General features: G+C 47.4%; 1 protein-coding gene across 1 annotated transcript; it reads left to right on the forward strand.

Moving 5' to 3' along the window:
• Nucleotides 1-6,877: 6,877 nt before the first annotated feature.
• LOC147980018 (uncharacterized) lies at nucleotides 6,878-7,366 on the forward strand. Its single transcript, XM_087515437.1, has one exon. The coding sequence runs from the start codon at nucleotides 6,878-6,880 to the stop codon at nucleotides 7,364-7,366; it is 489 nt and encodes a 162-aa protein (XP_087371563.1).
• Nucleotides 7,367-13,640: the final 6,274 nt, after the last annotated feature.

Below are 13,640 nucleotides of genomic sequence, written 5' to 3' on the forward strand. Positions count from 1 at the left end.
CCCCCTCTACTCTCTTGTAATGGATTGAATTTTCCCTTTGAAGTGATCTTATCGGATTGAGTCTTTAAGGATTTGAGAACACTTGATGTATGTGTTGCATGTGCTTATCTGTGGTGACATTGGGATATTCACGTGATCCACTTGATGTATGTTTTGGTGATCAACTTGCGGCTTCCGCTCGTGAACTTATGCATAGGGGTTGACACACGTTTTCGTCTTGACTCTTCGGTAGAAACTTTGGGGCACTCTTTGAAGTATTTTGTGTTGGTTGAATAGATGAACCTAAGATTGTTTGATGGATATCGTATAATCATACCCACGGATACTTGAGGTGACATTGGGGTATCTAGGAAACATTAGGGTTTTGGTTGATATGTGTCTTAAGGTGTTATTCTAGTACGAACTCTTGAATAGATCGATCCGAAAGAATAACTTTGAGGTGGTTTCGTACCCTACAATAATCTCTTCGTTTGTTCTCCGCTATTAGTGACTTTGGAGTGACTCTTTGTTGCATGTTGAGGGATAGTTATATGATCCAATTATGTTATTATTATTGAGAGAACTTGCACTAGTGAAAGTATGAACCCTAGGCCTTGTTTCCTAGCATTGCAATACCGTTCACGCTCACTTTTATTACTTGTTACCTTGCTGTTTTTATAATTTCAGATTACAAAAACCTATACCTACCATCCATATTGCACTTGTATCACCATCTCTTCGCTGAACTAGTGCACCTATACAATTTACCATTGTATTGAGTGTGTTGGGGACATAAGAGACTCTTTGTTATTTGGTTGCAGGGTTGTTTGAGAGAGACCATCTTCAACCTAAGCCTCCCACGGATTGATAAACCTTAGGTCATCCACTTGAGGGAAATATGCTACTGTCCTACAAACCTCTGCACTTGGAGGCCCAACAACGTCTACAACAAGAAGGTTAAGTAGTAGACATCAAGCTAGTTTCTAGCGCCGTTGCCGGGGAGGTGAGTGCTTGAAGGTATATCTTTAGATCTTGCAATCGAATCTTTTAGTTTCTTGTTTTATCACTAGTTTAGTTTATAAAAGAAAAATACAAAAAAATGGAATTGAGTTTGCCTCATACGCTTCATCTTTTTAATATTTTTTGTGAGAATGATGGTAAGGAAAATTGTGCTCAAGTGCTAGAAGAAGAAGTCTATAAAATGTTTGGCACTAAATCTTTGAATGATGAGCATGATTGCAATGTTGTTAGTATGAACTCCTTGAATATCCATAGTACTAATGATGATTGCACTAGTCATAATGAAAATGTCTCTTATAAGCATGTCAATTTTTGTGGAGTGCATAGAGTTTGCAAGTACACACCAGATAGGGAAGATAGATTTTGCAAGAGGCATAAGTATTTGGAAACTAAGTGGTTGCAAGAAAGGCTAGATGTTTGTGCTGAAAATTTAAACTTTCTTAGCCGTACTTGTGAACTTTGCAATGAACATGGTCATTTAAGTCTCCAATGCAAATTGTTTCATGATCGAATCGTGTCCAATAATTGTGATGACTTGATTTCCCTTGCATATCATAATGAACTTAGTTTGCTTTTGGGTTATGAAGAAATGAAACGTATAACTAAGGATCTTACAGAATTTGTCCTTGGTAAAGTTCTTGATTTTGATCTAGAAGAAATTTTTATGTATTGTGCGGTGAATTGCATTGAAAATCCTTATATTGCCAATTACATAAAGACAAGAAAACAAATAGAAGATGAAGAGAATACTAACGAAAGAGAAGAGACTTCCCAATATCCTCCTATTATTTCTTATGACGAATCAGGCAAAGAGGAGGAGCCTTCTATTCAACCAATCTCATTAATAAGGAGCTCAAAAAAGAGGGTTAAACCCACACATGATGTGAAGAAGAAAAAGAAAAGACAGAGAATCAAAGGTAGAAAGGTATCCCTCCCAAATGATGTTGCTCCTATTGCTCATTGTGATGATGATAATTGTTATACCATTGTTGCTATCCATTCTATTAATGATGAGAGTGATTATGCTTATGATATGAAAAGGCCCAAGCTTGGGGATGATATGTCTGATGAGAATGACATGTTTGAGAATATATTTGCTGCAACTAATGTTTGTCCCAAGCTTGGGGATGCTATGTTTAATGAAGATGATATTTTTAGCCTCCCAAGTTTTGATATGCAAATTTGTTATGATGATAGAATTCCCCCTACTTATGATGATTATATTGATGAAAGTGTATTTGGAGAGGTCAAGACTTTATTTAGTAATGATTCCACTATCTTGGAAGAGGTTTCAATCGATTATGACGAGAACAAAGTTGCTACTTATGATGATTAATGTGATGATACTTATGCTATAAAAAGTAGTGATGATTATATTTATAAAACTTGTCATGATTATGATTACCCTTTTCTGAACATTACTCCTTTAATGTGGAAACAATTTATAGTATTCGAGTTTCTTATGATACTCCCACTATTCCGAAAGAGAAGAATTTTGCTTATGTGGAGAGTAATAAAATTTCTATGCTTGTAGATAATGAAAAGAATGCTTTATGTGATGGTTATATTGTTGAATTCATTCATGATGCTACTGAAAATTATTATGAGGGAGGAATATATGCTTGTAGGAATTGCAATAATACCAAGTTTCCTCTCTATGTGCTTAAAGTTTTAAAGTTATGCTTGTTTTACCTTCCTATGCTAGTTGATTATTGTTCCCATAAGTTGTTTGCTCAAAAAATCCCTATGAATAGGGAGTGGGTTAGACTTAAATGTGCTAGTCATATTCTTCATGATGCTCTCTTTATGTTTCAATTCTTATCTTTTATGTGAGCATCATTGAAATCATCATGCCTAGCTAGGGGCGTTATACATTAGCGCTTGTTGGGAGGCAACCAAATTATATTTTTGTTCCTTGCTTTTTGTTCCTGTTTAGTAATAAATAATCTATCTAGCCTCTGTTTAGATGTGGTTTTATGTTTTAATTAGTGTTTGTGCAAAGTAGAACCTTTGGGAAGACTTGGGGAAAGTCTTTGCGATCTTGCTGTAAAAAACAGAAACTTTACCGCTCACAAGATTTGCTGCAATTTTTTACTAGAGAGTGATATTTAGTTAATTATTTTTGAATATGATTAATAGATAAATTAATCACTTCCAGAAATTTATTTTAGAATTTTTGGGGTTCCAGAAGTATTCAAAACCTACAGATTACTACAAACTGTTCTGTTTTTGACAGATTCTGTTTTTTTGTGTGTTGTTTGCTTATTTTGATGAATCTATGGCTAGTAATAGAGTTTATGAACCATAGAAAAGTTGGAATACAGTAGGTTTAACACCAATATAAATAAAGAATGAGTTCATTACAGTACCTTGAAGTGGTGGTTTGTTTTCTTTTACTAACGGAGCTCACGAGATTTTCTTTTAAGTTTTGTGTTGTGAAGTTTTCAAGTTTTGGGTAAGGATTTGATGGATTATGGAACAAGGAGTGGCAAGAGCCTAAGATTGGGGATGCACAAGGAACCCCAAGGTAAAATCCTAGGACAACCAAAAGCCTAAGCTTGGGGATGCCCCGGAAGGCATCCCCTCTTTTGTCTTCATTCATCGGTAACTTTACTTGGAGCTATATTTTTATTCACCACATGATATGTGTTTTGCTTGGAGCGTCATTTTATTTTATTTTGTTTTGCTTGCTGTTTGAATAAAATAGCAAGATCTGAAATTATTAAATGTTAGAGAGTCTTCACATAGTTGCACAATTATTCGACTACTCATTGATCTTCACTTATATCTTTTGGAGTAGTTTATCATTTACTCGTGTGCTTCACTTATATCCTATGAGTAAATAGTTGAATGATTTGAATATCATAAATCTGAAATTATATATGTTTCATATGCTTATCCCATGGGGAGTAATGACTTCACATATAAGAAGTAGAGGTGGTAAATATATTGAAGGTTGGCAAACATTGTATTGGTCACTTGAACAATTCATGAAAGAATATTGAGGGAAGAGAGATTTCACATATAAATATACTATCTTGGACATCTTTTGTAATTGTGAGCACTCATTAAAATATGACATGCTAAAAGGTTGATGTTGGACAAGGAAGACAACATAATGGGTTATGTTTCTTATATCCGAAATAAAGTATATTGTCATGGATCATACAACATGTTGAGCTTGCCTTTCCCCCTCATGCTAGCCAAATTCTTTGCACCAAGTAGAGATACTACTTGTGCTTCCAAACATCCCTTAAACCAGTATTGCCATGAGAGTCCACCATACCTACCTATGGGTTGAGTAAGATCCTTCAAGCAAGTTGTCATCGGTGCATGCAATAAAAATTGCTCTCTAAATATGTATGATCTATTAGTGTGGAGAAAATAAGATTTATACGATCTTGTGATGTGGAAGCAATAAAAGCGACGAACTGCATAATAAAGGTCCCTATCACAACTGGCAATATAAAGTGACGTTCTTTCACATTAAGATTTTGCGCATCCAACTATAAAAGCGCATGACAACCTCTGCTTCCCTCTGCGAAGGGCCTATCTTTTATTCTTGTCTTATACCTTATGAAAGAGTCATGGTGATCTTCACCTTTCCCTTTTTACATTTTATCCTTTGGCAAGCACAGTGTGTTGGAAAGATCTTGATATATATATATATCCAATTGGATGCAAGGCATCATGAACTATTATTGTTGACATTACCCTTGAGGTAAAAGGTTGGGAGGCGAATCTATAAGCCCCTATCTTTCTCTGTGTCTGATTAAAATCTTGAACCCATAAATATCACGTGAGTGTTAGCAATTGTGAAAAACTAAATGATAGTTGAGTATGTGAAGTTTGCTGAATCAAAGCTCTGGCATAGATCCTTCCTGAGAATAAGATGAATTGTAATTGTTTGATGACTAATAACATGGTTTGTTAGTTTTCAATAAAGTTTATGATCTATACTTTAACATGTGAATAGCTTGTTACTTGATCATGAGAAGTCCTATGGGTTGAGCTACTGTTATGATATATAATGATGCTAGAAAAGGTGATTGAAATTACCATTGATCAAACTTGTGCACCTGCTAGCATTCACACTTCATATATTCTTTCTTTTATCATTTACCTACTCGAGGACGACCAAGAATTAAGCTTGGGGATGCTGATACGTCTCCAACGTATCTATAATTTATGAAGTATTCATGCTATTATATTATCTGTTTTGGATGTTTATGGGCTTTACTAAACACTTTTATATTATTTTTGGGACTAACCTATTAACCGGAGGCCCAGCCCAAATTGTTGTTTTCTTGCCTATTTAAGTGTTTCGAAGAAAAGGAATATCAAACGGAGTCCAAATGGAATGAAACCTTTGGAAGAGTTATTTTTGGAACAGAAGAAATCTAGGAGACTTGGAGTAGACGTCAGGGAAGCTTCGAGGAAGCCACAAGGCAGGGAGGCGTACCCTACCCCCTGGGGGCGCCCCCACCCTCGTGGGCCCCTCGTGGCTCCCCTGACCGACTTCTTTCGCATATATATGTCCATATACCCTAAAAACATCGGGGAGCAGAATAGATCGGGAGTTCCATCGCTGCAAGCCTCTGTAGCCACCAAAAACCAATCGGGGCCCTGTTCTGGCACCCTGCCTGAGGGGGAATCCCTCACCGATGGCCATCTTCATCATCCCGGCGCTCTCCATGACGAGGAGGGAGTAGTTCACCCTCGGGGTTGAGGGTATGTACCAGTAGCTATGTGTTTGATCTCTCTCTCTCTCTCTCTCTCTCGTGTTCTTGAGATGGTACGATCTTGATGTATCGCGAGCTTTGCTATTATAGTTGGATCTTATGATGTTCTCCCCCTCTACTCCCTTGTAATGGATTGAGTTTTCCCTTTGAAGTGATCTTATCGGATTGAGTCTTTAAGGATTTGAGAACACTTGATGTATGTCTTGCATGTGCTTATCTGTGGTGACATTGGGATATTCACGTGATCCACTTGATGTATGTTTTGGTGATCAACTTGTGGGTTCCGCTCATGAACTTATGCAAAGGGGTTGGCACATGTTTTCGTCTTGACTCTCCGGTAGAAACTTTGGGGCACTCTTTGAAGTACTTTGTGTTGGTTGAATAGATGAATCTGAGATTGTTTGATGCATATCGTATAATCATTCCCACGGATACTTGAGGTGACATTGGAGTATCTAGGTGCAATTAGGGCTTTGGTCGATACGTGTCTTAATGTGTTATTCTAGTACGAACTCTTGAATAGATCGATCCGAAAGAATAACTTTGAGGTGGTTTCATACCCCACAATAATCTCTTCGTTTGTTCTCCGCTATTAGTGACTTTGGAGTGACTCTTTGTTGCATGTTGAGGGATAGTTATATGATCCAATTATGTTATTATTGTTGAGAGAACTTACACTAGTGAAAGTATGAACCCTAGGCCTTGTTTCCTATAATTGCAATTCCATTTACACTCACTTTTATTACTTGTTACCTTGCTGTTTTTATAATTTCAGATTACAAAAACCTATATCTACCATCCATATTGCACTTGTATCACCATCTTTTCACCGAACTAGTGCACCTATACAATTTACCATTGTATTGGGTGTGTTGGGGACACAAGAGACTCTTTGTTATTTGGTTGCAGGGTTGTTTGAGAGAGACCATCTTCAACCTATGCCTCCCACGGATTGATAAACCTTAGGTCATCCACTTGAGGGAAATTTGCTACTGTCCTACAAACCTCTGCACTTGGAGGCCCAACAACGTCTACAAGAAGAAGGTTGCATAGTAGACATCACCGTCCAGCGCCCCGTCTACTACCTGAGCGAGGTGCTCTCCACCTCGAAGCAGAACTACCTGCACTACCAGAAAATGTGTTATGGCGTGTACTTCACTGCCAAGAAGCTAAAGCAGTACTTCCAAGAGCACGTCATCACCGTGGTTAGCACGGCCTCTCTCTGCGAGATCATCGGGTGCCAGGATGCCTCTGGCCAGGTCGCCAAGTGGGTGCTCGAGCTAGCTGGCCACACTATCTTCTACGAGCCCCGCACCACGATCAAGTCCCAGGCTTTGGCCGACTTCCTCGTCGACTGGACCGAGACCCAGTACCTGTCGCCGCCACCGGACTCGACGCACTGGTGCATGCACTTCGACGGCTTGAAGATGCGACTCGGCCTGGGGGCCAACATCGTGTTGTCCTCCCCCAAGGGCGACCGGCTCATGTACGCGCTCCATATCCACTTCGCCGCCTCCAATAACGTCGCCGAGTACGAAGCTCTTGTGCACGGCCTCTGGCATGCCAATGAACTCGACATCCGGCGCATCCTGTGTTATGGCGACTCGGACCTGGTGGTGCAATAGAGCTCTTGCGAGTGGGACGCCCACGACTCCAACATGGCGAGCTTCCATTTCCTCGTCCAAAAGCTGTCCGGTTTCTTCGCGGGCTGCGAGTTCCTCCACGTCACGCGCGCAGAGAATGAAGCGCCATCACGCTCGCCAAAATCGCCTCGTCCCGGAAGTCCATCCTGTCCGGCGTCTCCCTCGAGCACCTGCACAAGCCGTCTGTCAAGCCGTCTTCGGACTCCGAGTCCATCCATCTCCCAGATGACCCGGCCGCGCCTCAACCCAGCCCGGGGACTGCTCCAACCGGCCCGACCGCGCCTCAACCCAGCCCGGGGACTGCTCCAACCGACCCGGCCGTGCCTCAACCCGGTCCGGGGACTGCTCCATCCGACCCGGCTGCACCCCAACCAGGCCCTGGGGCCGCTGAACCCGGCTCATGGGCTGCCACCCCGGAACCCGTCGCGATGGCCACCCTCACCAGGGTCGCGGAACCATCCTGGGCCCTGCCCATTTCAGAGTTCCTGGAAAACGGGGTCCTCCCCATGGACGAGACCGAAGCTCGGCAAGTACAGCGCCGAGCGTCCGCCTACAACATCATCAACAACGAGCTCGTCAAGCGCATCTCCACCGGCGTGTTCCAACGCCGTGTCGAACAGGACCAGGGCATTGAGATCCTCCTCGACATACACCAGGGCGAGTGCAGGCACCATGCCGCCTCACGGTCCCTGGTGGTCAAGGCTTTCCGCCACGGTTTCTACTGGCCCACGGCCCTCGAAGATGCAGAGTCGCTCGTCCTCAAGTGCAAGGGATGCCAACGCTTCAGCAAGCGCAGCCACCAGCCGGCATCGGCACTCTGGACCATCCTGATCGCCTGGCCCTTCGCGGTCTGGGGACTCGACATGGTAGGACCCTTCAAGACCGCTCGAGGCGGCATGACGCACTTGCTGGTGGCGGTGGACAAATTCACCAAGTGGATCGAGGCGAGGCCAATCAAGAAGCTGGACGGCCCAACGGCCGTTCGATTTATCAAGGACATCGTGGTGCGCTACAGCATGCCGAACAACATCATCACGGACAACGGCACCAACTTCGCCAAGGGCGCGCTCGCGCAGTACTGCTCCGTCTCCGGCATCCGCCTCGACCTGGCCTTCGTTGCACATCCACAGTCCAATGGCCAGGTCGAGCGGGCCAACGGCCTCATCCTATCCGGCATCAAGCCACGGCTCGTTGAGCCACTCGTTCGTTCCACCGGCAGCTGGCTCGACGAGTTCCTGGTCGTCCTCTAGAGTCTCCGCACCACGCCAAACAGGTTGACCGGGTTCACCCAGTTCTTCCTTGTCTACGGAGCAGAAGCCGTCATCCCGATCGACGTCGAATTCGACTCGCCGCATGTCACGATGTACATGGAAGCCGAAGCAAAGGAAGCCCGTGATGACGGTGTCGACCTACTCGAAGAAGCACGTCTCCTAGCGCTCAGTCGCTCAGCCATCTACCCCAGCAAGGTCTGAGGCACTACCACAGCAAGAAGATCAAGCCCCTCGCTTTTTGAGAGGGAGACCTCGTCCTCCGACTCGTCCAAGAGAAGACTGGCCAACACAAGCTGTCCTCCCCATGGGAGGGTCCCTTCATCGTCAACAAGGCCTTATGCGACCACAACACGTACTACATCATCGACGCCCGCAAGAAAAACAAGCGCAAGAGGGACACCGCCGGCGAAGAAACAACCCGGCCATGGAATGCAGACCTCCTCCGCCCGTTTTATAGTTAGCCGAGTGCACGTATGTATCACTGCCTTTTGTAACCATCTGAAACTATGGGGTCCCCGAACGATGCTCGGGGGCTGCCCTTTTGCAACCAAGCTGTTGTGTATCCTACATTTGTGCACTACTTTAAATCTCAAGCCGAACCCGGCCACCGGGTCGACTCACTCGACCCGGGGGCTCAGGGGCTGTCCGGCTTGGCCACTCGCCGTTTTTTCTTAGCGGTTCTCAATGCGTTGGATCGCCATAGCTTCTCGCTTCGCCCTAAGCTGCTGATCCGGCTTCTGCTGTGGGCTGGCAAGCGCATGAGAACAAAAGCACCAGCGCGCCATGAACACTAAGTCAAGAACCACCGGGTCACCCAACTCGACCCTGCCACTTTAAGTCGCCGCACGACCGGCTGCTCGCCAACCCGGCCCCGTCGGATGGCCGCCAACCGGCCCAATGGGTGTTTCGCTCGCGCTCAACGTTTTGAAAGACTAAGTATTGAACGCTCCTCTCAAAAGCCGAACCCCTTGTCATGGACCAAAGCCTTGGCCGTCAGACTCATGGGGGGAGGCCCCAAAAGGGAGAGTTACAAGAAAATGGCTCTAAAAACAAAAAGCGAAAGCGCAGGCATCCACGAAGTTTCTGCATATCTCCGGACCGCTTGACCCGGCCCCATCACTTTAAGTTACCGCATGACCGGCTGCTCGCCAACCCGGCCCGCCAGATTGCCGCTAGCCGGCCCAGTGGGTGTTTCGCTCACGCTCAACGTTTCAAAAGCCGAAGTACTGCACGTCCCTCTCAAAGGCCGAACCCCTTGTCACGGACTAGAGCCCTGGCCGTCAGACTCACGGGGGTGAAACCTAAAGGGAGGCAACCGCAAGAAAACAGCTCCAAAAACGAGAAGCAAAGGCGCAAGCATTCACACAACTCATACATCATAAATTTAAACAGGCCCAAGGCCAGAATTCATTACACCTAGTCAACCCCCAGTGGGTGGGTGGACCTGCTACCTAACAGAGAATTTCTATAAAAGGAATCAGGCATCACCTCCGCCAGAGCGCGCAACCGCCGCCGGGTCAGCAGAGGTGCCGGTATCCTCCTCCCCGTCCGCGTCACGCTAGATGCCCGTCTCCTCTGAGCTGCCCTCCGTGTCGTCCAGAAGAAGGCCGTAGTCCTCAGCGGGCATGACTCCGCCCACTCTGGCTGGAACTTGTCATGGAAGGCGAACCCGGCAATGTAGCTGGCCCGGGCGGCGATCCGTCCGGCCTCCGCCTGCAGCTGGCTCTCCGAGCCGGCCCGCTGGCCCATCAGTGCGTCCAGCGCCAGGTCCGGGTGCCAGGACAGCGCGAACCGAAGCGCCATCTCGGCACCAGCTCGGGCAGCAGAGACCCGCTGATACGTCTCCAACGTATCTATAATTTATGAAGTATTCATGCCATGTTTACAATATTTTTATATGATTTTGGTATGATTTGATTAGAACTAACCCGGACTGACGCTGTTTTCAGCAGAACTACCGTGGTGTTGTTTTGTGCAGAAATAAAAGTTCTCGGAATGCGATGAAAATCAATAGAGATTTTTTCTAGAAAATATGAAAAATACCGGAACGAAAATCTACCGGAGGGGAGTCACGGGGGCGCGCCTCCTGCCTCGTGGACTCCCCGAGGCCCCCCTGACGTGAAATCAACGCCAACTTCTCCTATAAATACAGAAACCTCCGAAAATTAACCTTAATCGGGAGTTCCGCCGCCAGAAGCCTTTGTAGCCACCGAAAACCAATCTAGGCCCTCTCCGGCACCCTGCCGGAGGGGGTCATCATCACCGGAGGGCATGGAGGAGGATCTCGGAGGGGCCATCATCACCATGAAGGCCAAGGACCAGAGGGGAAACCTCTCCCCATCCAGGGGGGAGGCCATGGAGCCGGAAGCACAAGGGGGAGAACCTCTCCTCCTCTCTCTTGGTGGCACCGGAGAGCCATCGAGAGGGGAATCATCGCCGCGGTAATCGTCTTCATCAACATCACCATCATCATCACCACCCTCATCTCTTTTACGCGGTCCACTCTCCCACACCCCGCTGTAATCCCTACTTGAACATGGTGCTTTATGCCACATATTATGATCCAATGATGTGTTGCCATCCTATGATGTTTTGAGTAGATATCCTTTGTCTTTGGGTTGATTGATGATCTAGATTGGTATGAGTTGTATGTTTTACTTTGGTGCTGTCCTATGGTGCCCTCCGTGTCGCGCAAGCGTGAGGGATTCCCGCTGTAGGGTGTTGCAATATGTCCATGGTTTGCTTATTGTCCGCGTTGCGTGAGTGACTGAAACACAAACACGGATAAGCGGGACATGGCGTATGGGAATAAAGAGGACTTGATACTTTAATGCTATGGTTGGGTTTTACCTTAATGATCTTTAGTAGTTGTGGATGCTTGCTAGAGTTCCAGTCATAAGTGCATATGATCCAAGAAGAGAAAGTATGTTAGCTTATGCCTCTCCCTCATATGAAACTGCAATAGTGATTACCGGTCTTGTTAACAATTGCCTAGGACAATTCCGCACACCGATTCACCATTATTCCACACTCGCTATTTATAATATTTAGTAATATATTCTAAATTTATGATAACAACACCTACTTTAATATTTTAGCTCTCCGATATAATATAAAGTTATCCACTTCATACGCACAACGTAGTTTTATTTCTCGTTTCTAGTTGGAAGCAAACGTTCGGTGTATGTAGAGTCGTATCATTGGCAGATAGGGCTTGAGATAATATTGATCTTACCATTAGCTCCTTGTGGGTTCGACACTCCATACTTATCACTTCCACCTTTGCAAATTGCTACGATGATTCCCTACACTTGGGGATTATCACCCGCCACTCGTGAAGGCGGTCCGGGCCTGCCTCCAACCACCGCGCCAGCCACGTGAAGCTGGTCGGCACGACAGCACCCGGCCAGAGGGCCGCCGTCATCACCGCGCTGGCCTTAGAGAGCCGTCCCATCTGCTCTCTCAAGACTCACAGACGGGCCTTGGCAGCGGCAACGATCTCCGGGAAGGTCCAGGCCACCTGCGGGTCGGTCCCAAAGCCGACGATCCCTTGCGGGTCGCGCTGGAAGCGGACTGCGTCCTCCACCAGCGGGCGCGTCTCCGTAAAGGCCCCTGCCGAGAATAAAAGCAAGTCAGAAGAAAATTACTAAGGAAGAGAAGCTGGAGTCCCAACCCGGCAACAACAACAAAACCAAAGGAAAGCACTTACTGGAGAAGGACTCTTCCAGGTGCTGCGCTTCGAGCAACATACCGCGCCACTCCTGGGTGATGGTGCGGTCACGCTCCTCCAGCGCCTTCTCCAAGTCCGCGACCTTGGCAAGGGCCGCCTTCAGCTCGGCGTCCTTGTCCTCGGCCGCCTTCACGGCCTGCTAACGGAGCCGGGTCTCCTCCGCCGTGGCCACCAGTGCCTTCAGGCGCTCCACCTTGGCCTGGAGCTGCCCCTTGTTGTCGGCTAGCTTGCCGCACTGCTGGTCCGCCTTGGCAAGGGCCTGCTGCGCCTCCATGACCTTGGCGGCCTCCGCCTTAAGGCGCTCCACCTCGGCCTTGAGGCGGCTCTTGTCGCCCGCCAGTTGCTCCCGCAGCCGACTGGCTTCGTCAAGCACCTGCCGGGCTCCTGTCGTCTCCGCCTTCGCCGTCGCCCCTGAGCCGGCCGACGTCTGCGACGAGCCGGTCATAGCGAGAACTGGCCCGAATCAGCCGGGTCCTCCAAGACAGCACCTCGGCTGCAGAAGAAAAAACTTAGCGACAAAGTATTGTTTTAAGATTCGACCCAACTGCTACGCAGTTAGCCCGAATCTCAGGGGCTACACCCAGTGGGTGCGCTAGCGCGCCCCCACTAGAAGAGATCATGAAGAAGAAATACCTGTCGTGATGCGGAGCTCCTCCTCCTTGGAGGCGAGCCTCTCCTTGAGACGCCGATGCGTCTCAAGGAGTCGGTTGAAGATGTTGACCCGGTAGGAGTCAAGTTGCTACAAGAGGAAACAATCAGCGCAAGACAACAAGATAAGATTCGACCCAACTGCCACGCAGTTGGCCCAAATCTCGGGGGCTACACCCAGTGGGTGCGCTGATGCGCCTCCACAAAGAAGAAAACGATGGAAAAAGAAAAGCAGAGCGCAAACGGAAACTTACGAAGACGGCGCGCTCCAGCTCCTACGCCGCCTCGACCTCGGCCTGGGCGAAGGCCTGGATCCGGTCCGTCCGCCCTCGCAGGTGACGGGTCATAGCTATCGCCGCCTCCTCCTGGGTCAGAGGTCCCAAGGGGACCTTGCTGGTCCCGCTCCGCGACAGCCTCGGCTCGGCAACCCGGTGTCCTCCGGCCCTGATCGCCAGGGCGTGCCCTCCGCTGGCCGCCTCCCTGAAGCCGGCGCCTTCTCTAGCGCCCTCCCCGGCACCGACGCCGTCTTGGTGGGCAGAGCGGCTTGAGGCTCCACCACCGGCGGTGCCTCGGTCACTGGCGTCCGGGACGCCCCCTCCGGTGCCTC

The sequence above is a fragment of the Triticum urartu genome, chromosome 3A (genome assembly GCF_056163025.1).
Source record: "Triticum urartu cultivar PI428250 chromosome 3A, HENAU_Tu73, whole genome shotgun sequence".
In the NCBI taxonomy this organism is placed as follows: Eukaryota; Viridiplantae; Streptophyta; class Magnoliopsida; order Poales; family Poaceae; genus Triticum; species Triticum urartu.